This window comes from Anoplophora glabripennis, unplaced genomic scaffold, assembly GCF_000390285.2.
Source record: "Anoplophora glabripennis isolate ALB-LARVAE unplaced genomic scaffold, Agla_2.0 scaffold1695, whole genome shotgun sequence".
Lineage (NCBI taxonomy): Eukaryota > Metazoa > Arthropoda > Insecta > Coleoptera > Cerambycidae > Anoplophora > Anoplophora glabripennis.
In genome coordinates, this window is record NW_019417771.1 from 7,969 (window position 1) to 33,829 (window position 25,861).

General features: G+C 30.7%; 1 protein-coding gene across 2 annotated transcripts in view; it reads left to right on the plus strand.

The window, feature by feature from the left end:
* Window positions 1-25,861, plus strand: part of LOC108915639 (serine/threonine-protein phosphatase 2A activator-like) — a 38,102-nt gene that overhangs the window by 7,938 nt on the left and 4,303 nt on the right. The window contains exons 4-6 of one of the 2 annotated variants that reach the window (XM_018721728.2): window positions 6,511-6,728; window positions 11,451-11,575; window positions 11,624-11,841. In XM_018721728.2, the coding sequence (XP_018577244.1) occupies window positions 6,511-6,728; window positions 11,451-11,575; window positions 11,624-11,841 (561 nt within the window). The remainder of the gene's footprint in view (window positions 1-6,510; window positions 6,729-11,450; window positions 11,576-11,623; window positions 11,842-25,861) is intronic. The other variant, XM_018721729.2, reaches the window with a different exon arrangement.

Consider the following 25,861-nt stretch of genomic DNA (forward strand, 5'->3'; position numbering starts at 1 on the left):
AACAATAAATAATAATTTGAAAATAATTTGTGAATTTTTACTTTAATTTTACATTTAAATCGTAATTAAATAGCTAACAAAATATTGAAAAAACAAGTTTACTTTGCCTTAATATGTAAAAAAAATAACTTTTTAAATGAACGATAGCTTCATTTATTTATTTAATAATAGTAAAATAATTCCGAAATTGAAATTTTAATTAATACATATTTCGTTTAACAATAATTTTTGACATTTTTGTAAATTAAAAAAATTTAAGTACTTATAAAAGATTTTCTGGGGTTCAGGGCTATTCTACGAATTCGTAAATATGCCCATTGTTATTTTTCGTCGAGCTACCCCAGTTATAAAAAATAATAATAAGTTTCTACGATGAATAGAAGCCGAGAGATTGCAAAATTTACAGCGCGCAAACTTTGGAATTAACTTTTCTGGCGCGCGTGACCGCTTGGGCGAGCTTTCCCCACCACCACGCCGGACAGTTTACTTAGCTAGTACCTTCTCTTTAAACGGCTCGTGAGTCGTTAATTTTCCACATTTTTCAATGCAATTCACGGGAAATCGTAGTTTACGTCGTAAACTGTATTTTGTGAAAAATTATTCAAGTCTTAATATTTATAAACAATTGCGCTACGATTTAAAAAAAAATTCTTATCTTGGCTCCTGTTGGTCGTAGAGGGTGCTTTTTTTTATTTGTATATTTTTGCCAGCTATCCATTGTATCTATTTTCGGTGAGGTAGCATAAATAGCAACAATTTTATTCAAATTGTTTATAAGCGAAAAACGCACGGATTTTTAATGCACAATTTGAGAGTGTTAGTGTCAAAAAAACGGTGATATTTTTTAATAGGTCGCTTAATTACGTCTTTAAGATTACAATGACGCTTTCAGAATCATGTTTGGTTGAAAATTAACGCCTGTACAGAGGCTTAAAGTTCATAACTTTTGGAGCCTCCGTTATAAACAAATTGAATTGTGCGAAAACTATTGCACCTACAGCGCCCACTTTTGGCACACTTTTGAAGTAAGACAAAACCCTCAACTTGTCATAGGTTTTATAAAATTTTAACAATAAATGCGATAGTTATAAACAAATTAAAAAATGGGCACTTTTCTTGTTTTTTTGCAATAACTTTTTTGTTTATTAACCGATTTTAATTTAACAATTCTCACTTTGTAGATAATTTTACTCGCTACAAGTTGTCTGTGAGCCACTTTTCGCTAAAATTGATGGTTTTCCCTGCAAAGTGAAAAAACTGATTTCTTCACTTATTTGTTTAAATAGAAAAGTTAGCTAATAAAAGTTTTTGACTCACGAGATGAGAGATGTCTTGTATTATGTTCCTTTAGACAATTTTACAATAATCTCGCGGATAGGATTTTTTTCGAGTTTCTCTTTTATTTTCGCTAATTTTCCTGGTGTACATGGTTAAATCATCTTTTTGTGGCCACATTTATATATGTATATATCTTTATACCAAAAACACCACCTGATAATTATTTTTGAATAAAAAAACCCTCAGTTGCCAGTTGCCAGTATGTATAAGTAAAAAATTATTATTCCTCCATGAGATTAAAGCAACGGATAATCTAAAGCCCTGTGCGTGGTTTAATTTGGATCTGATCTGTAACATTTTCACCAAGCATTTTCAACCTCATATTCACATAAATTTTTTGTTTAAAATAACATTCACTATCTCAGTTTAGCACCATATTATGAAAACACCCTGTATAATGAATCTTTTTAGCACTTATGGTAAAGAGATATATTTTGCAACAAGATATGAAAATTACTGTTTTTTAATCTATAAAGCTGCGGTAGCAGCAAGTGGGATGAGTTGATGAAGGAAGAAAAGATTTCACTTTAAAGTGGAAATGTTTTTAATTATGTGTTCAATTTGATTCAAAATGAAATATAGTATAAGAAATTATGAATTATCTTTTTAATGTTTGTGGAATAATAATATGCATATGTTATATGGATAAAGTAGTATGAGTAGATTATTGCAATAAAAACATTAAATTTTATGAAATGTTTATAGAAAAAATTATTTGGATGACTTCGAAAAGTTTTTAATTAACATTTTTGACATCTGCTAGTTTGGTAACTGTCCACATTGGCCGTTTGCAACAGTAGTTTGTTACACCAAGAAAATTAGCGAAAATAAAAGAGAAACTCGAAAAAAGTCCTATCCGCTAGATTATTCTAAAATTGTCTAAAGGAACATAATATAAGACATCTCTTGTCTCGTGAGTCAAAAACTTTTATTAGCTAACTTTTCTATTTAAACAAATAAGTGGAGGTTTTGATGGTTTTCTCTGGTTGATGGCAAAGTGAAAAAATTGTTTTTCTCACTTATTTGTTTAAATAGAAAAGTTAGCTAATAAAAGTTTTTGACTCACGAGACGAGAGATGTCTTATATTATGTTCCTTTAGACAATTTTACAATAATCTAGCGGATAGGACTTTTTTCGAGTAAAAATTTAATTTGCTTGGTCTATGTAGATTGCGAACATATATCAATCAGTTAAATGCAATAATATCTCTTCGTTCTGGAAACTTTAACTTGCTTTTCGAAACACACAGAGAACATAAGATGCACTACCTTCTATTTATCAAAATCACCTGAAGAAAATTGTCATCAAGTGAACCATTTTTATGTTATATTTTGAAAACGTAAAACCAACAAAACTTTTTAAATTCAAATGGAACACCCTTTATTTTTTGCACTATATTATAGAAAGTAAAATTCTCTTCACCGATATGGACATTGTAGGGGTTACAGTTTTGATTTTCTATATTTAGCAGTGTTCTTACATTCTCAAGAATATTACGTTCAATATCATCAAATGTGCCTTGAAAGGCAAATATTGATATTGTCATTTAATATTTTACAAGTATCAAGTATTTGCTCGACAATAAAAATAATTATTCTAATGAAAATATTTTGAATGTGTGTATTTTATATCCAATGGAAATTCACCATGAAGCAGAATTATTAGCAGCATTTCTATGATTTGATATTTTGCAACACTTAAGGAATTGGACACAAATGAAACCCGGCAAGCTACATACAATAGCGTTCTTTGTAGATCAATTTTTTATTTTTTCATAATTACATTAATAAAATGCGTTGCTTCACGTTTGTTGTATCTTTTAAATAATGAGGAAATATATTTACAAAAAATGATAATAATATTTTCTTCCAATGGAATACTATTATTAGTAACTGCAAGTACAATAAAGAGCAAATAGTTGTCCTTTCATTATGAAAACAATGAAATATAAAGTAACCAAGTTTAAATAATAATATTCTTTCTCCTTTCAACTTCATTCCAAATATTATTAAATTATCTGATAATCGTTTATTAGTTTTTTGAAATTATTTATGTTATGTTTTTATCCTCATACTCATCTGATGAATCGTTTAATCTCTGAAATATCCAGAGTACACACGTATATGCATAAGGAAAAGTTCTCAAAATCACTTACGCATTCACGCGTATGTATAAGGAATTGATTCCAGGTGAATGTTCCATGGATATAAAATAAATTAAAAATACTTGATACTTGTAGAACACTGACGACAGTACTGATAGGTATTTGTCTTTCAAGGCACATTTGATTATATATTTAATGTAATATTCTTAAGAATTAAAGAAAACCGTAAATATTTGAGAGAATCGAAACTGTATAATCTCTCCAGTGCCTATATCGGTGAATAGAGAATTTAATTTTCTATGATATAAAAATGTTATGTAATACAGGTTGTCCTATTTGAATTTAAAAATAGGATAATTTTCTTCAGGTAATTTTGATAGTGGAAGGTAGTGCATCTTATTTTCCTTGTGTGTTCTGAAAAGCAAGTGAAAGCTTCCAGAACAAAGAAAGATATAAGGAATTTTCGAAACACTTGCATCTGTTAAAATTTTTTTAAAATGTCGATTATCTCGAAAAGATTAGATTTAGGTACAGGGAAGCTTTAATATTTTGTACTTATTTTTAATTTATCTTGTAGATAATGCAATAAATAATAGGGTGTTCCATTTAAAATAAACAAGTAGATGGTGATTTTTGGTTATCACCGGAAGTGCTACTACAATGGCATTATTTTATTTAAAGAGAGCACCCCCGAAAACCCCAGGGCCCAAATTTTCAAAATTCAAATCGAAGTAGCCCCTGTAATATTCTAATGGGTCGTCACCGTAAGACAGCCTGTATCTACCTAAAAATATTTAAATACTAAAATAAAGTGATAACATTTTATGTAACAAATGTCACCTTCTATGCAATAGTTTTAATTCGAATGCATTTTTTGCTAGGTGGAAACAACTAAATAAATAATGAATAATGTCTTATAGTTCGCTTTGAATTACACTGAACATAGAATTATACAGAGTGATTCAGGTTTAATTTGGATAACTTCAGGAACCGATAGAGCAGGTTAAAATAATGTTCATTCATGATATACACTCATTTTCTAAATCGCATTGTTTTGGTGATAGAGGGCATTGAATTCATTGAAGTAGGATTTTTTTTCCCTTTTCTTAGCACTAAAAATACTTTTGAAATAATACTTTTACCAATGATTTTCACAAACATCAGTTTATACACATCATTGTAAGTTTTGTTTTTCATGGGTTGCTATAAGGTTAAATGAAATTTAAGCGTCTGGGGCGCTACACTGTCACGGATTTCATTGAATATCTTAGAAACAACGCCAAATATCGAAAAAAAAAAGAGACAAAAAAGTTTCAAAATTAATGAGACAAAAGTGGTGTGCAGCTGTTTTATTGAAATTAATTAATTTTTTTGAAGCTTTGAAATAGTGGAGGGGGGTAGTACACGAAATACATTGCTAAGAGGGGTAGGTGGTTGAAACTTAAGAAGCTTTTGTAAGATCATAAGGAGTATTCTGAATTTCATCTCTATCGGATAAGTGGTTCAAAAGTTATGAGGGAAAAGCGAAAAGAAATTTTATTTCAACGCCTTCTATCTCCGAAACGATGCGATTTAGGAAATAAGTTTATAGGTATCAAAATGTACATAATTTTAACCTGTTCTATTGATTCCTGAAGTTATCCAGATTAAACCTGAATCACCCTGTAAGGTGCAAAAAAATATTCATTACACAAGGTGTTTCTAAAATATGGTGCAAGCTAACACATGAGATAGAAAATATTATATAAAGTATAAAAGTTGTAAGGTGATAGATATGCGTTGCCAAAAACAGGATGAAAAACATTTTTTTTTCACAAATAAAAAAGTTATTCGTTGTCATAAAAATCAGAAACCAAAAATAAAAAATACTTCATACCCCTTAAACACACCTAGCTTTTTTTTAATCGGCTTGATATATATTTTATCTATCTCCTCGGGGAGTATGAGAAACTCTCAAAAGGTGGTAATATTGGTCCAAATTGGCAGTTTTTTTACAAATGCATGTAGCAATAAAATTTAAAAACAGTAAATGCATTTTTTTCTACACAATAGTTAATGTTAATGTCTAACTTAGAAGATAATCTTTTTGTACGATTTACATTAATTTATTTCATTTTTTGAAAAATTGTAAATAAAAAAGATATCAATGAGTCAACTGGGGCCTTTAGTACTTCAGAATTTTGATGATTTGGTGCAGTTTGTTATTAATTATAAATGTACCAATTTTCAAAAAATCCCTTTGCTGAAAAAAAGTTATTGTAAAATATTTAAAAAAATAACTGAGGTCATCTTTTCTGTTAACAATGAGTTTCCAAAAAATTATTATAGCAAGTACGTAATAATGAAATTGGATGTGGCCATGATTTACTTTGTTTTAAATCATTTTCTGGAGCTGCTTTTCAAGAAGAGCAAATACTTACGCATTGTGTTGTGCCATATTTAGATAATTCCGGAATCGAGTTCTTGTTCTTCTCTTTATTTGATCGGTCGATAGCCGAGGGGTTTGAGGCCTCAATACTTAAATCGAAGAATGTCACTGTCGCGAATTTGATCCCCGTGGCCATAAAATTGTAGATCAGCTACATATATTCGTAGAAGGGAATTAGGCATCCTTTCTGCAGGTATGGTAAGGTGGAAGATTGATGGCTTGAGTCAATGTGAGAGACTCATACCGATCTGTATTTAACCATCCCCCTAATTAATGAGATTTTCCAGGTTTTCTCAATTTCTGGACTGAATGGCGGTTAGGGCTAACCAACGTAAGTCATTCATGGGTGCAAATGCGGCCTACTGAATAATAATATTCCCCCCCCCTCTCCCATACTAGTCTGCTGGGCTAATCCTTGCGGTTAGTATGAGGCGTAGAGATATTATTATTGTATTTGGGTGGGCCAGCATATTTTTAGGTGGAGCATGGACCAACCAGGCCTACTCCTGGTTACGTGTCTGTCATAGGAACTTGCACCATTATTTTATGAATAAAAGCATACATATTTTTCTGCATATTATGTGGGGTTTTCAGCATCGTGAAAAATAATAATTACTGCCATATTGTATTCTTTTTTAGTCAGCTATAGAATTACTTCAAAGTATTTTGCCAGAAGACTTGTTCAGAGCGATTCCAGAAATTATGGTTTATTTGGTCGAAGGTTTTGGAAATTCTACTAGGATTGATTATGGAACTGGTCACGAATTATCTTTTATTATGTTCCTATGTTCATTATTTAAAATTGGTTACCTGAAGGAGACTGACCAAGCTGCAATAGCTTGTAAAGCTTTTGTAAGGTATATGTAGAATAATGTTTGAATATACAGTAGATACTCCATAATCTAAATTAATTAAAACAAGCCAGATCCAATGAAGTTATATGTATCTAATGTAAAATTAGTTTTGTTTTATTTTCGTAAGTTTATTATTAACTAAAAGAATCGTCTATTGCATAATTTAAACAAACTAACATAAGTCTAAGTGTAATAAAGGACATAGATTTTGTGTTGCATCAAGTTTTTCGCGTCAAATTAAAATAAATGCCTTTAAAGAACCCTACACAAAACATATGGAAATTGAACACCGGTAAATTTTTATGAAACTTCGTATTTTGATAGTCCTCGTCATGGTGATCAAAAGTTTTAATGGGCACAAAGCCCTACAACCCCTGTCAACCCCCCAAAACCACCTACTTAACAAAACTAATAAATGTTATTGACAAAAATAAACATTAAAGTAAACTACAAAATAAACCCTTTTTAATTTCCATTGCTACCTAAATCTATATTTTTGTTGAGATCTAGCAGCCTGAAGCAGTTTTTGGTCTGATTTAACTAGAGCCAAAAAATTGGATGTCATGACAAGGTCTACCAATCACAACTAAAAGCTTTGAAGCGTCTTATACGTACGAAAATATACCTCAGACTACCAGGACACGGCGCGGCGGTACTCAAAAATTTCTGAATATTGTTAAAATATTGTTAAGGATTTCCAGGATTTTTTATGTCCCGACCAAGGCAAAACTTTTGCCGCGACAAACTTTCTGATTCCTGGTTAATCCCGGCCAAACCGGGACGGTTGGGAACCCTAGGTTGTCGTCAGAGATTATAGAGTAGTGATCGTTTAGGTGGCTGTGAGATGGAATTCACAATTAAACAGTTACACAACCAGTAAGCAGGGAAAAGTCACACGACAGGCTTTGGTAGTTGGTGGGGAGGGAGAGGGATGGGGGGTTAAGTGATTTGGAGATAGTAGTCTTAAGCCTAGTTACAGTTTGGGTGGCTGTAGGTTCGACTGCAAAATATTTCAGTAGTTTTATTGACCGATAATCTGTCAAGTGTATCCCTCTGACCTTAGGATGTAGTTGTGGGGGGTTGTAGGGCTCGGTGCCCATTGATAGTCTAAAGCCTAGTTATGGTATAGGTGTCTGTAGGTTCGACTACAGTAGTGAAATATTACGGTAAGCCAATTAACCTGTAATCTGTCAACCGACTATAAAAGGTAAACACTATAGAGGTTTTACAATCACAATAATGTTGACTGTAAAGTATGCCAATTATCATAGTAACATATTATTCTGACAATGCTTTAAAGCTCCTTTAAATTTAAGTTTAAAGGCCACTTTAAGTTATTATCAAAACAGCCGTAATAATTTTAAGTACAAAAAACATGTCGAATGTCAGTTATCCATTTTTTCCATCTGGTTGTAAATTTAATGTAAACATTTTCACGTATCTTATTCTTACACGATAAATGATTTTTTGGATAAATCATCATTGTTTATACAAATATTTCTCTCTAATTCAGATGCAAATATTATACTATTTATCCAAAGGATAGAATAACTAAAATACTAACGTAAAAGAAAATTAGTTTGTCTCTCCTGAACAATATACATATTGACGCTTATTCCCTTGCAGTTCTTACAATTACTCTGTACAATAGATATTTTACTGAAAAAAATTTGGCTAGGGTTTAAAGAAATATATTGTTTTATCATTTTTTTTTGGTGTAAAAGTGGAATAATAAAGAAAACTACAAAAGTTTAAAAAAATTTATTAATAACGTAGTAATACTAGTGTCCGAAATTTTACTGTGTGTACTCGAATTACTATCTCTACCTTTGTTAATTTCATGGTTTTAGAGAGAGGGGGGGGGAGGGAGGGATGGGATGGGGAGTGAGAGAGAGAGAGATTGATAAATTTAAATCACTACAAGTTAAATTTTGTAAACCTCTAATATATTTTAGTCGAACGGAGGAGATGGATTTGGTCACAGAATAATGTGTTATTCGACTTATCTCCTCCCACAAAATTTACCAAAGAACATAAGTCTATGGTGTCGTACATGGTGCGATTCATGTACTTTTTGCACCAAATGACTGTTCTTATTACAGTGCAGTATGGAACCCCATATAGGTAGATACGAGGTGTTTACGAACTTGGAGAGGATATTTGAAGAGTAAATAAATCAATTGGCAGAAATATTTTTTGCGAAGAATATATATTTTTTTAATACCTATTGATTTATAACATTGATGCAATGAAAACTTTTTTGAAACCGCTGACACCACCGATAGCTCTGCTTCTGTTTAAGGTGTTGACACATGCCTATTTGGAAATCGCTGTACATAAGATGTGCAACTAACTTGAAGTTTTCATTGTATTTACCATCATATCCATTAATTCATTGTTACTGTATTGGTAACATATTGTCATGATTATTGGCACTTATTAATACACACACCATAGGCATACTGCCTCTTTCCAAAAAAAGATAGTTAAAATTAAGAATTTAGAAAAATAAATAACTTCACTTTAACATTTGTTTAAATTGAAGTAGAACTGGTGATTACCTACAATTGAATTAGTAATTTTTCTGTTTCTATAAAAAAAAATTAAATGAAACAGTGGACTACACACTATTTATGGCATAACTATGCACCTCTTTCTGTGTGGTATGTAAGTTGGGGCTGATTCTAGATGTATTCAGTAAGTTTTAATTGATTAATTTCTACTATTAATTATAAACACTGTTTTGCATTTATTTGATTTTTTAAAATACTTGTTATCAATGCATTCTACCTACAATTAAAAATCCTCTCCGAATTTATAAAGACCCTGTATATCCCAATATGTGATCAGGTGTGAGTTATCCCGTTATATTGCAAACTATAAAATACATTTTATTATATTTAAGAGGTTAAGTATTTGCTTGGACTACTGCAGTATCTAAAACGTTTCTATTATGCGATCACGGTTTCAGGCGACATTTCATTTTTTTAACAACCTTTCTACTAAATTTTTTAAAATAAGCAAATTTACAGTGACAATCACTACTGTCACTTATTTTCTTTAGAATCATTGGCATTCGAATACATAGGGGAAGGGGGAGGGGTCTAGTCTACCGAATATGAAACTTTTTTCTGTGCCTGTGTTATTATTACGTTGTTCTTACGTATGTTCTTATGTATATTCTTATAAACTTCATTCACTATATACAGGGTGGGATTTTGAAAACAAAACAGAGCTCTCAGAGAAATTATTTCTCTGAAAAATGCTGAGACAGGTCGATTTCTGATCGAAGGCGGACATCTTTTCACATAAATTTCTTGTTACAGATTCTACCCCCCTAGGAAAGGGGGACGACCACCCAAAAATCTTAATAAGGAAGGTGGGATAAGTGATACATCATATGAAATGTATTCTAATTCTCTACACAATCGTGTTTTATTTTTTGAATTTGACCGATTAGTTTTTAAGATACAGGTTGTTATAAAAAAACCTATTTTCTTTTTTCTCTATGGAGTTAGTGGCTATGTTTGATTAGACTGGATCTGTATGTAATAAAAAGAGGTACTCCAAAAGAAATGAAGCAGTAGAAGCGGCGATTTTTGGCCATGTTGCTATAAATTTCAGAATGAGTACGAGGCAAATGGAAGCTGAATGTGGTTTTGAATTTTGTGAAATAATGAGTGAATGAGCTAAGCATTAACAATCCTTATTTTATTTTTAATATCTGTTTCTTGGATCAGAGCTCTTTTTTTGTTAATGGCACCGTCAATCGTCATAGTTGTCTTTATTGGTCTGCATCTAACCCAAGGATATTTTATGAGAGTTATACACAACATCCGGAAAAATTAAATGTATGGACTGGAATTTCTGGTGACCGTACTGTACTGTTGGTCCTTTTTTCTTACCGGGGTGATATACCCGGATTTGTTAGAGATCAACATTGATCCAGCATTGACAAACATTATCTAGAATAATGAGAATTATCTCGAAGACCAGTTGACATTCCAACAGGATAGAGCTCCCCCACACTACGCCCTGCCTGCTCAGCAGTATTTTGATCATATGTTTGTGAATCAGTGGATTGGGAGAAGAGGCGTCATAGATTGGCCTGTATGATCGCCAGATTTGTCTCATTTAGATTTTTTCTTGTGGGGTCACTTAAAGTCCAAAATTTATTTTACTTCACCTACTTCCCTTCAAGATCTACGCCAATGTATTGTCAACGAATGCCGTCAACTTATACTACTGTATGGAGGCTGGGGGTCATCAATTTGAATATTTAATTGGCTTAGGTATAGTAATTTGCAAATAAATGTGTAAAAAGTAGGTTTTTTATTAGCAACTTGTATCTCGGAAACTAATCAGTCAAATTCAAGAGATAAAACACGGTTGTGTAAAGAATTAGAATAACTTTTAAATGATGTGTTCCTATTAAGATTTTTGGGGGGTTGCTCACACTTCCTAGGGGTGGTAGAGTCTGTAACAAGAAATTTATGTGAAAATATGTTCTCTTTCGATCAAAAATTGACCAGCCTCGGCGTTTTTCGGAAAAATAATTTTCCTGAGAGTTATTCGCTTTGTTTAGTTTTCAAAAGCCCACCCTGTATTTGTAATACCATAATTATTATTACAGTGTATATTATTTTTAAAGGTTTCATATGCCATTACATATCAAATTAATAAACTTTGGTATTATATCAGTGAAATTATAATTGTTTCTTACAGATATTTAGATGTTGTACGAAAACTGCAAATAACTTATCGTATGGAACCAGCCGGTAGTCATGGAGTTTGGAGCTTAGATGATTATCAATTTGTTCCATTTATTTGGGGAAGTTCTCAATTTGTTGGCAAGTCATTTAAAATTGTATATTAACCAAATGGTTATTATCTTTTAACATTTTTAGGAAATCCTAAATTTGAAACTACTTGTTTCTTAAAAGAAGATATTGTAAATGCATATGCTGATGAATATATGTTTTTAAGCTGTATAAGATACATTAATCAAGTTAAAAGTGGGCCTTTTGCAGAACATTCTAATCAGTTATGGAGCATTAGTGGAGTTCCAAGTTGGTCGAAAATTAACAGTGGTTTAATTAAAATGTATAAAGTTGAAGTAAGTTTTATCAGATTTTTTTTTATGTTTATTTTATTTGCAAATTGGTTTTACTCTGAAAGATTAATTTTAAAATTCTATTTATTTAATTTAAATTTTAAGTAAAAAGAGGTTTTTCATTTGGAAAAATTCACTCAATTAGGCAATTGTTGTGATATACTGCCTTGGAGAATTCAGATCTAGTTCGGGCATTCGAGAACAAGGACATACTTGAAGCGGAAATGCTATCTCATAAGTTCTCAATATCTTGAGTCAAAGTTGAAGTCCAGCACTAGGATTCTGATGAACCGAAATCTCAATTAGAATAGAATTGTGACGTTTGAAAATTTGGTACACTAAAACTTTTTGTTATTCCATTCACAAAGACTCTAAAAGGGAGATACTTTTTTATAAGAATCAGTAAAAGTTCTGCAAGTCAAAATCTTGTTGAAATTTAAGATTGTCTATGTATGTTGAGTTGTTGAATCTTGAACGTTAATTAATGCAAAATGGAAATTGTTATTGAAACGGAGAAGAAATTCAAAATGCATGTAACTCAACATCGCTGGAATGTTATCATAGGGTTTAGAGAACTTTATCCTGAAGTAGTAGGTAACTAACAAATTTAGCTCTAAGGTAGCAATTAACTTTGGAATTGAATAGAGCACAGTGTTCGACAAAAGCATGGAGACTATACAAGGAGCCCGAACTCCATGTAAACAAAAATCTTACAAAAATAAGAGGGCGCTAGTGTTCCATATGTCCTATATGTAGAGAGGGGAGATAAAAAGCGGCAGTTTGAATTATAAATCAATCATGTCATTTTTGTAATGTGTTAAAAATTTTAAAATAAATAATGTAAGCTACTTTGAATTATATAAATCATGAAAATATGTCATTCCGGACTGTAATTAAACTAAATAGATAATAAAAAATATTAGCTTTATGAGAAGAATTTGGTGTTCGTAGAAAGAAACTAGTTTTCAAGGAATTTATGACGTGATCTTGTTAATATTAACCTATAAGTAAGGTTTATGTTTTTGATAATTACTTTGTTAAAGATTTTAGTTTAATGTTAGTAAAAGTCACATTTTATACAGGAAGTTGCCTTTAAAAAAATAGTAATTCTTGTATTATTAATATGGAATTTTTACTTGTGGTAATAAAAAATAGAATATAAAAAAACTCGGTGTTTTAAATAAACTTTTTAAAATATTACAGATGTCCGATTTTGAGTCCAGTGATTCAGATGACTTATTAGACGCATTGTCCAGCTTGAGAGTGATGATGAAATAGATTTATTCTAAGAAACAGAAAGAGTAAAAAATAAGAACTACTTTGAAATTATTGTACCTGAATATAGTGGCCAAGTTTTTTTAACATTTCCGTGTTAGCATATGGGAAGTAGCTAACAGAATTGAAGAAAAATTTGCCATTTCTAATTATTTCACCCATGATTCTGGTAAATTTTGCATTGCCTTAAGCTCTACAACAACCAGAAAAGTTACATACTTGCTAAGTAACTTGTCTCCATAAATTATAGAATGGCCGAGATAATGAGGCAGTTGTAATCGAACAATATTTTGCCCAATATGAATTTCCAGAGCAGGTTATAGGAATAATTGATGGGAAAGGAATTCATATAAGATAGAGTATATCACAATCCATATTTTTTTTGAATAACCAATAATATACTATATTATAGTGTAACTGAAAACTGACTATGGAAAGTCGATAAATTATGGTTGGACAATTTCTAAGCTGATTGCCATGTTGTCGGTTTAGACTTCTCAATGCTTCGAGAGTCATATCGCTCTCTTCTCAAAATGTCAAGAAGCTTAAAACAACATGACAACCAATTGATACCAAAATTTTAACAAAATATAGGTACTCCATTATAAAGGTCACAAAAAATAGGTAATCTAAATATTTTATAACTGTTTAAAATCGATTAGTTTTCTGGGTATATATTTTAAAATTGCTGTAAAATTTAATTCTACTTTCGTAAAATTGTTGATTTAATTCGAACGTAACATGGTTCCATGACTTATTCCAAGGTAGAGTATAGACCAAAATTAATAAGGTATTATAAAGAAATATTTTAGCAATGTTCTATATTTTTGTTATATATTTTGTAAAAATAAAATGTTTATCTACCAAAGATTTCAATGTTTTATTAATTGAATCAAAAAAACTAAATTATTTGTGCCTAATTAAAATAAAATAAATATTTATTCATAACAAACAAGTAACAAAGTAAATATATATTACAAATAAAACAACTTAAAAATAAGTAATACGTGTCAGTCTATCTTCTTAAAATTTCATTTTGTTCATGAAGCAATTGATTTCCATGTTTAAATATTTAGTAAAAGTAGTCAATTACCAATACAGATCGATCAGCATCAATTACTACACGTATCCTCTCTTTAAATTTTATATGATATCTGAATTTCAATCAGTTTTTTACTAACAGGAAAGAAACAGCAACTAATTGGAAATGATTTATTCAATTCAGTAATGATAATAGCGATGTCACCAGCAAGAATTATATGAAAGATACGAATTTAATTATTTATGCACGTAATATAAATTACAAGAATATGTAGAAATAAATAAAGTATACTTTGTTGCTATTGTCAATATTATGTGAACATATTCATAGTTGCTTTGTCGAGACCTCATCACACGTCAACAGAACTTTTCTTTTATTAGATTATACAGGACAGGATGCTCACTTTCTAGTATAATCTCATCGTAACTTAATTGCTCTTGATTTACTTGCTGTTCTTGTTGTTGTTGTTGTTGTTGTTGTTGTTGTAACTGTTGCTCTTGTTGTAGCTGCTGCACCTGTTGTTGCTGGTGTAGCGGATGCTCTTGCTGTTGATGCTGCTGCAAAATATATAAAGAAACAATGCATCATTCAATTATACAATATTTTCACTTATGAAATCTTTCTATTTAAAAATTTCTCTACCGTATTAAGAATCAAAGAAGCTGCTTCCAACTTCCGAATTATTCGACCTTTTGCCATAATATTAACCCACTATTCGGTCAAGTTGTAATATAGAACTGCTGGACATCATTAGATTGAAAATGCAGATCACAAACGTACTGTTTTATTTTAAATCTGTTGACAGTCATTCACTTCACATACTATTACCATATTTAAATTATTTTCGAAACTTTTTATTTACCATTTATAAAAACAAATTGTAATAATTATTGACTTGACTTCTAGTTTTTAGGTTAGTATACCTCCCCGCTCCCCAATATATCTATTAAACTCAATATAAATAAAATAAAATTGGTTATTTGCTTACTTCACTCGTATTTATGAAGCTACATTCATTTGGGACATATGGAACATTAGCGCCACCCCAACTTATGCCATTTCTTGGACAAATTTTGTCAATTTTCCCGTATGAGTTCGTGCTCCTTATCTAGTCTCCATGGACAAAAGAATGGAAATATGAATGAAATATTTTCAAGGAGCTGGTGTTCACCTCATTGAAAGAAAATTACTATATTTAATGAGAAAATGAGCTACATTTGGTGACAATAGGGCAAGTTAAGTAAATTTCTTCATAATCTAATTTTTCCTTCAACTGACTATGGAATAAAAATATAACTATATACAGGGTGGGCCAATGGAAACTTTCCACCTCAATTTTTTTGGTTTAAAATAAAAATCTGGGAAAACGCTCGGACACGTCGACTTTTGATTTGAGGGGGAACTATTTTTCAGTTTTTTTCATCCCCGTAGTTTTAACCCCCTAGGTGGGGAGGGAACAACCCCCCAAATTTGAATAGGGGATAGGGTTCCTGCCCATACCTCTTTTTAAAGGTCTCATCGAGTTCTTTATGACCCTACAATTCCGCCTCATTATTTTTATCCGTAACGAAATGACAGCTTGTCAAAATAAAAATAAATAAAAATACTAATTTATTAATTAGGTCTACACGTGAACTTTATCTAACAAACTGTTCAAAATGTCCGCCATTAACATCCATGCAATAATGTAATCGAATCTCTATCTCTTCTCTAACATTCTGCATCATATCGGCAGTTATCCTTTGACATTGTACAGTTATGAGTTCTTGCAGAACTTGAAGAGAAGCTGGCTGTGTTTTATAAACTGTAGACTTCAAATGGTCCCAGAGAAAGAAGTCTAGACAGGAAAGATCAGGGGAACTTGCAGGCCACTCAATAGATCCCTGGAGCCATTTGAAGTTTACAGTTTATAAAACACAGCCAGCTTCTCTTCAAGTTCTGCAAGAACGCATAACTATAGAATGTCAAAGGATAACTACCGATATGTTGCAGAATGTTAGAGAAGAGATAGAGAATTGATTTTATTATTGCATGGATGTTAATGGCGGACATTTTGAACAGTTTGTTAGATAAAGTTCACGTGTAGACCTAATTAATAAATTAGTATTTTTATTTATTTTTATTTTGACAAGCTGTCATTTCGTTACGGATAAAAATAATGAGGCGGAATTGTAGGGTCATAAAGAACTCGATGAGAACTTTAAAGAGAGGTATGGCACGACCCCTATCCCCTATTCAAATTTGGGGGGTTGTTTTCTCCCAACCTAGGGGGTTAAAGCTACGTGGATGAAAAAAACTGAAAAATAGTTACCCCTCAAATCAAAAGGCGACGTGTTCGAGCGTTTTCCCAGATTTTTATTTTAAACCAAAAAAATCAGGGTGGAAAGTTTCCATTGGCCCACCCTGTATAATATAAATTGATATATACCAGGGATTAAAAGAAAATTATGTGATACTGAACAGACTGAGAATTTCCTTGGAGGTTAATGATGGTCTGCATTTTTAAATAAAATAAAAAGTACAAAATAATGCTTTGTGGTAAAAAGATATCACATATATATTTCAAGGTTCTGACGGCAAGGATACAAGTGATAAAAGTTACTATGTGTATCGGAGGAATGCAATATATAGAAGTAATTACAAAAGACTTTTTAGTGTATGTATGTTCGATATAGTAGTGCTAATTATGTATCAGTATAGGTGAATATATATGCTTTCATTACCTAAGGGCTTATTTCAAAAAGAAACTGGTCGATTTTCTTTGTCAACGACTAGATATATCTGAATTAATAACTGAATAATATCATGCACCGGCTGAACATCAACATTATCCCCAATATATGCTATGTCTACAATAGGATTAATAGAATGCTGTAGATTTTCTTGTATGCATAAATTATTATGTAACACTGCACAAGCCACTGTTATGTTACCTACAACATTTGGACTATACTTTACCTTTCTTCCTGCTAATAAACACTTAAAGTGACCTTTCAACACTCCCGTACTTCGCTTGACAGTTTCTTGTAAAATTATGTCTATTAGTGAATTGCTGCTCTGGTGACCCTTCCACTACATTTACCATATTTTCAATATTTTTAGATTGTACTTTCATATCTGTAAAAAATATAGGTATAGTCTTTCCGATATTAATTGAAGAACCAACAGATTGAGAGTATGTATCAGGTTTCTATCAATCATTCATATTGCAATTGCAAAAGGGAGAAATAAGAGGGATATTTTGTTTACTAATATTATCACAACATGGCATTTTGGAGACCTTTTGAAATGGAACAAAACGAAATTTACCACCAATATAATAAAATTGTTTGAGGGCATAAATAATTAAAATATGATGTTAGCCAAATGAACATATAATAGAAATTTTCTACACATTATATACAAATTATTTTTTACCTTTAGCAGAAAATTTAGGGACGCCCATGAAACTCATTAAATTTTTGCATGTTCAGCTGACTTCGGAAAGACTACATCTAGATCGATTAATACATATAAATATTAACATACTGACTATCTCAATATTTTTGGAGTGGCAACCTTTTCGATTGAAATAGATTAATTATTATATTATTATTAAATTTAAATATTTATGTGTCTTATGAATAAACTATATCTTTTTAATAAAAAAGGAACGTGAATGCAAAAAAAATAATTTTTTTCTTTATTGTTTCAAAATTTATCCACCACAAAATAGTCGATAAACTTTGAACGATACAAATAAAACAATAAAAGTACATTCTTTGGGTCAAGTTGAGATCAAGTAAAACTATAAATATTAACATATGTATAACAAACTAAATGAAGAGTTAAGAAAACTATATTATTATGTTTTTTTTTTTTTAAGTTAAATATAAACACCATCTAAAAATTAGGAGTAAAAATATCATAAACAGTGGTGTAGAATTAGAAGCCAGAGTAGTAGATTTTTTTAAAGTGTTAATTGTCAATACATACCCGTATAGCATACGTTCTTTCCCAAATATGTTATATTTAAATTCCCCGTTAAGCTAAGTATACTTTAAAAGAATGGACGACATATTTAATTCCATATTATTTTTTGTTCTATTCTGTACTGATTCATTTCAAAAATATATTAGTAGAATCTGCAGAACATACATATTGTCATAGGGCTGTGTCAAACTATCAAATTTTCGGTTCTCTATTTTTCAGTTAAATAAAATATTACCTATTTTTCATTAAATTGAAAAGTAAAATATTACTAGAAAAAATTAACCGACAGCTTTTAGGACAATTCTTGGAGTAATTTTTATTTATGATTTTATAAATTTGAGGGAAACTTGATACCATGATTGACTATATTCTTATAAGACATAGTCAATCATGGGAGAGGAATATGATCAAACAGACTAGTGGAGCAGATTTATATTAGCTAGAGTGGATCTATTCTTATAGAAGTAACTTTGGCAACCCTGCATCTGCGCAAGGTTGAGAATCCGGCAGTTTTAGTCAGGACACTATTTCCAGATTGTACAAAAGCCTTGTCATATTTTTGAAAAATATACATCGGTGTAAAATTAAGGGCATTTGGCTTCCTGCAGAAAGTCTTGACAGGGCGCAGCACAATTGATGAAATATTATCTAAAATGGTGGACGACCACCGAAATTTAGGACAGTTAGAAACCTTACCATAATACCTAGAAATTTAGTTCCTTGCATAAATTTTTTTTGATTAAATTTTTTAATTCATTGGTTTGAAGAAAAATAATAACTAAAACTTAGCAATGATGACACTTCTTAATGATTTAACCCATCGACAACTCTGATAAATACCAGTACCTACCAAAAAAAGTAACGGCCGCAAGGATTCGAAGTAGTGGGTTAATGACATAGTTCATCGAATTATGTATATAAGGAATGCTTTCATTAAATAAAAATCTCACCATCTCTTTATTCAGGTGAATCAATTATACAAAATTCCGATTGGTAAGTGAGAAAGGATCTGCATACATTCTCATAATCTTTCTCAAGATGAAATTGTTTAAGGATCCACCTATAGTTTTCTCCGTTTTGTTCACGAAGAGCAAACCTAATATAAGGTGTACATCCTGCAAAAATAATAATTTAAAAACCTCCTTATGTACTTATTCAAATATTTACTATCTGAATTTTATTCTGCCTTGGCTCACAGGCTATATGGACAATTTAATATTACTTTATGCAACTTAGTATGTATAATAACCAATGAAATAAATATAACAAATTGATAATTGTACATTGTATTATCAAATTAAATGAAATAAATTCTAAATTTACTCCCAATTTTATAATATGTATAACTTTACAAATAAAGTTTTGTTACCAAAAAAACGAGTGATTCCGAACATTAATTCTAAAAGGGATCCTATATCTCTTGCGAGCCGAGCGGCTCATGACCCGCTTACGTACTACTGTCGCCGTGTGGACGGGGTTTTGATCGTAGTGCGAGCCTACCTTGAGCCGTTCGCTATGAGCCGACTGAAGTTTTTCCGGCAAGCACAAAATGATGCGCAGTGTCAGTTTGGACGGCAAAACTACATGCGTGTAGACGTGTTTTATTAATCAAACCATGGCGGCCTGGCCGGATGAAGTCGTTTTCTTATACCTGCGCCACTTGCAACCGTCATAACAGAGTTTCTTGTTCAGACATCTTTCAAACGAATACACACACTGAATGGTGCCGTGGATTTGCTCGCGAGCAATACCGGCTCACTTAGTGCTCATGGGAGGCTCGGGCAAAATAATATTTTCAACAGTATCCATCCAGCTGTATCTGTATAACAAAAATAAAAAAATGTTACCCACTACCTACTAGCTTTTTAAATTATATAATATATTCCCTATCTTAAATCCAGTTTTCTTTTTACGTCACAATTGACCTTCACAATTATCGACCAAATTGATAATTCTTATAATATCAATGTTCAAGTCGAAGCTTCTGTATTTAAGGAATAAAAATAAAGTTATCTTGCTCAAACAGACATAAATACTAAGATATAATTTTAAGAGTACAGTTGATACAACAAAAACAGCTTGTTTAAGGCGTTCAGAGCAAATTATTATTTTCTTAACCATACCGTTGTTTCTTATCAATTTGAGGAACATTGCGCCGTTTCTGTAAAGTTTCATTCCCAGCAAAGTTGAAAATGTATAAACCATTATAATAAGAAATAGATTGTAAATGTAATTTTTCTGTCATACATATTACGTACATACGTTCTGTATTTACATATGAAAATAAATGTTTTGCATATATCCTGTCAGATTTCTACACAATATATTGCGTAGTCTGGTCGATTGCCCTTATGTACATATATTTTATCAGTTGGTCCAGTTTGCAATAGTTGCTTATCAATTTTGTAAGTATATTATAATTGTTTTAATTTGGCAATATTTTTTGTTGTGTATGTTTTTTATCATATTTAATAATAAATTTGGTTAAATCTGTCCCCTAGTTGGGATTACAATGGGAGAATAGAAAAATACTGTTATATAATTATATAAAAATATTGTATTGGTTTATATATTGTTATTGGCAGGTAATTAGGTACATATTTTAACTTAAATCTTCTAATGAACTATTTCTACTAGAGCACTATAATTGGGTTTGTATGTGTAATTAAAATATTATTAAAAACCCACTAAACATTTTTCAGTTTCTGACATGTTTCAGAAACGTTTCCATTTTTCTTGAAACGTTTAATAAAAAATCCATGCAACGTTCTTTTAACGTTCTAGAAGCCCAAGATGTCCTCCCCAAAATACGTTTCCAATGAAACGTTTCAAAAAATTGGTTTCAGTAACATTCTTTTTATGTTCCATTTATGCCCTCGATATTTTTGTTTTACGTTTCAGTATATTTTCAGAAATGTTTGAGTAACATAATAATTTTATTACCATATTGTTCTCATAATGCTCTCAACTTTAGATCATTTTCATTTCAAAAGCGGTTTTGAAATAGTATAAATAGTGTGAGTATTTTTTTAAATATCTCTAATACTCCTTTGTGATATTTCTATTTGTATTGTGAATGACTTAATTCGAACTAAAACAAGTTACATTGTATATTAAAAAAAATAAATATGCTCTTCTAGTTTGGGGATGCGGCAACTTTTACTAAGAATTTCTTTCTTTTTGAGAAGCCACTGAAAAAAGTTTCTAATATGGATTATGAATTTTGCCATTCATCGTACAAATAAAAATATCACAAAACAATATCAGAAGCATTAAAAAAAAGCTACACATTTTATATAGTTCAAATACGCTTCTGAAATGTAAATTTTCTAATGTTGAGACCTTCATGAATATGGTAACAATGACGAACTGATAATTAGAAAAAGTTAGTTATGATTATGAATCTTAAAATGGTAGGTATATGAAAAACAAATAACATTACTGAAAAATATAAAGTTATAATTTCTTCTACGCATGGTCAACATTACATACATCCTTTTAATAATAATAAATTATACAGCAGAAATAAGGATACAAAATGATATCTTGACAAAGTAAATATCTGTAGGTATACATAAACTCTTTTATTTAAGCATGCCTATACACATAAACAAATATAAACATTTGTACAAAATATAAAATAAATGACGTCTATTTCACTTGATTCATCCATATTTCAAATAGTTCTCATTGACTAAGTAGTTGATCTTCAAATTATATCGAAATGTATGTTGTTGTTCCATTTTCTTAGTTCTTGTCCCTTGTCCTCTTGTCTGTAATAGTAGTGCGTATAACTATATTTTGGTAGATGTGACGCAAAATTGGAAATCTACACATATCGTTTTAAACATTTTGCATCAATATTCATTATTTTATATGCACCTTACAATAACCACAACTGCACACACTACAAATTATCACATAAAATAGCGTAAAAGTAAAGATGAATAACAACGAAACCAAGCAAACTGACAAACCGCAAACCTAACCTAACATAATACGAATTGAAACGACACACGGGAAACAAATAAACTCGGGCTGTTACATGCAGTCTACGCAAGTCACGAACATACGTTTTTTCTAGACTTGTGTTATAAATATGCTACCACATTTTTTTTTCTAATTATGTCTTTATATAACAAAGGCAAATGAACTAACGCTTGAGAAGGATTGGGGATTGAGAGCAAAATTTAACTAATGCCGAATGTTCCATAAGATAAGCAAAAATAGCAAGGGTTGTTCGTCTGTTATGTTTCCGAGATCGAAAGGGAATGTTTCGAGTAATGTTTCAAACTCTCTTCAATTGTAACGTTTCGGCTATGTTTCACTAAATAAGTTTTTAAGTGCTACATTTCTGTAATGAAACAGAAACGTTTCTAGTTAATGTTTCAAATGTTCAGTAAAACATCTCATTTGCAACGTTTCATTTACGTTTCGTGTTTAGTGGGAAACTTTTTAGAACTAGCAAACTGCAACATTAAATTCAAAATGAAAATTAAATAGGTGGTACTGGTGTTATACTGTTTTATTTGATAACACTTGAAAAGTTAATTAATAAAAAGGAATTCTGTACATTTCATATACAGATATAACATATTTTCCACATTTAATTAAGGGCAAAAACACTTTAATATATTTCTTTTCCTCTTTAATGTTCTTGCCATAATAATCTCATTACATGTCCAAATCATTTTTAAATTATCCTCTTGAATCTTGGATTGGTCTGTGAACTCACGAAGTATTAAACTGTTATGTTTTTATGTTTTTAAGTTGTCACACTATACCCCATCTTAAACGCGTTTCACATTTACCATTTTTTAACTTGCTTTTGATTTACCACTAAATTATTGACCAATTTATACGAGGATCACAGCGGCAGTTTTGGGATATGAAAAAATAAAAGCTGACGGAAAACATCAAGATATCTTTTACGAGCAGTAAAAATGTATAGATCGTTATGACTAAATAAAAAATAGTAGTCAAAATCTCATCTGTTTTACACTCGGTATCTTATACCTCAATATTTTTGTGGTGACCATTATCGGTAGGTAAATGTAATACATTTGAACAAAATATTTTCTAGTTTTTCAATTAGGTCCAAATTCGACATTTTCGGTAGGTTTCTTCTATTTTCCGATAAGATACACAAAAAAGTAGGTAGTCAAAATGCTACGGAATCGATTTTCGAGAAAAGTTGAATGGCAAAAACCACATCTTGATATATTGCTCGTTTAGGAGATACAGGCGATTTTCAATTTTGGCCGTTTTCTTTAATACGCTGTAACTTTTTTTTTCAGTTATAACCCAAAATTATAAATTCTTAAATGGAACACCTTACAATGAAAGGCTTACATATTTTTAAATTTATTAATCTGCATAACATTCCTTTCAAATAATGTATAGTATTTGCTATAATTTTTTTTATAGAAATTAAACGTTGAAAATAATTTATTCAACATTTAATTGTTATGTAAAATTATTGGGTATGCCATGAATTTACTGTGAAAAATAAAGAGTAGGAACTATTTGCTATAAAGAATGCCACTATTAAAGCAATAAAACACAAAATTTTAATACTCGACAAGAAAGAGCCATTACAAATGTGTTCCATTCTGATCTGGACTTTTACATCGTTTTTAATATTATTTACACTTGATCAATTCTATATTGCTTGCTGAAACTTCCGCCTGCAATTATAACCTTCTTTATAGGCAACGTGTTTAACTCACCCCCTACAAAAGGAAATCGAGTCCAGGAATCGGCCTTCGATTTCCTATGCAGTTGTTACGAAATATAAACTATTATGAAGTAGTGGATGGAGAGAGCTTTATCACGCTGAAAGGAAAAGTAATTCTTTGCATTTTTACAGCTTATCCAAAAATTTATTCTTTTAAAATTTGTAAGTACATTTGAGATGTCAACATATAATCAAATATAAAGGAGGTTCTAGAAATGGTTGTAAAAAATGTATGGGGTTATAGAAAAATAAGATGAGTTAAATATATACTCATATATACTTTACTCATACTTTTTTAAATTTAGCCAAATCTTTTTCAAGAAACAATGTTATGTATTTAAATTTGGCACAGGTAAGTTTCCGAGGGCGCTAATTACTGATGTTAATTTTTAACCATTTAGAGGTCGAGGTCTATTTCATCCGGTAACAATTTATGATATAATATTTTTGAGATTAGGTTTTTTGCATTGTATAAAAAATTTTAATAAAATCTTACATTTGACAAAACTTAAATAAATAAACCTGTTTTACAATAATCGCACTGGCAGAAATTTAATGGTCGTATAAATAAAATTATTCGACCACAATGTGAAAATATAATTTATCGAGTCCATATATTTTTTATTTATCGATCAATAATTTTTAACTGCCGATGGAAATTTAAAATAATTTTAAACTGTGAAGTGTTAAAAACAAGTTGCAAATTCTTAAATACTTAAATGATTCTCAAACTGCTAAATATTCTTACAATGCCGTCAGTTTACTTATTTGAATGTCTCATTTATATAAAAAATAATCGGAATAGATTTATTCGACAAGAAAATTTTCATTTTCATCATACAAGAGATAACGATAGATTAACGAAATCCAGAGATGGCACAAATTATTTTTGCATTAAATTCTTTAATAGACTTCCATCTGAGATTCGATCACTAAATTCAGACTGTTTTAAGGCCAGAATTAGAAAATATCTTAAGAGAAAAGCGTTTTACAATTTTGATGAGTTCCTTGCTGACCAGTTTTTAGATATTTAATGTATGTTCGTAATATTCACTTTTTTATGCTGTTTACGTTATATTTATCTGAATGTGTTTTTTAGCTTTAGTGTAGTACTGCTTATATGTTGTATCTTTCCTGCTTTTCTTTCTTTGACTTGTGTAAACATTTTAATGTATAGACACCAATAAATGATTTGATTTGATTTATAAAATTGGTCCCTAATTTAAAAATAAATATTTTATTATCATCGTCTCTATTGCAAAGAGATTACAGATTTAAAAAATTGGAAAGTATATACGGAGTTCTATATTAAAAAACCTTCAGTTTGTGTTTGAAAAATCGAAAATAGAATGTACCTACTCCATCGAATTTTACGCAAAAAAACTGTGCAAGTAATCTCTTCAGAAAAATAAGAAATTACCACAAATAAAAAAGTTATAGGGATATAGGGTATGAAAGAAAACTGTCAAAATTGAGAAATTAAATAAATCAAATTTTATCGAAAATCGAACTCGTGACAACTACCTATTTTTTTTACTTACTTTCTTTTCAAGAAATAGGACTCACAAAAAGTGTTGAATTTGGTTCACACTATACAAGGTAGGTATTTTTGAAAAACAATTTAGGAGATTAGATTTAAGCAAGGATGGGCATTTACGCGTCAACATTGATTGTCGACATTTACATGTAGACTTCGCGTAGACTATGTAAATAATGTGGACTAAGTAAACAACGTAGACAATGTAGAGAATGTTGAACAGCTGCTCTATTGAGCGGACGAAAAATCAATTCCAATTTTGACCGGCTACGATTAGAATTAGTAAAATTCATCAGAAAATATGCCGCAAAATGTTTGATATGTGAAAATACTCCAAAAAGACATAAAAAGGCCCTTAATATTCTGGAGAATGGCAAACCTATACATCCTAATTTATCGACATTGGCGATTAGACTTTTACAAATACCTGCGTCGTCTGCGCAAATTAAAGGTTTTTTTT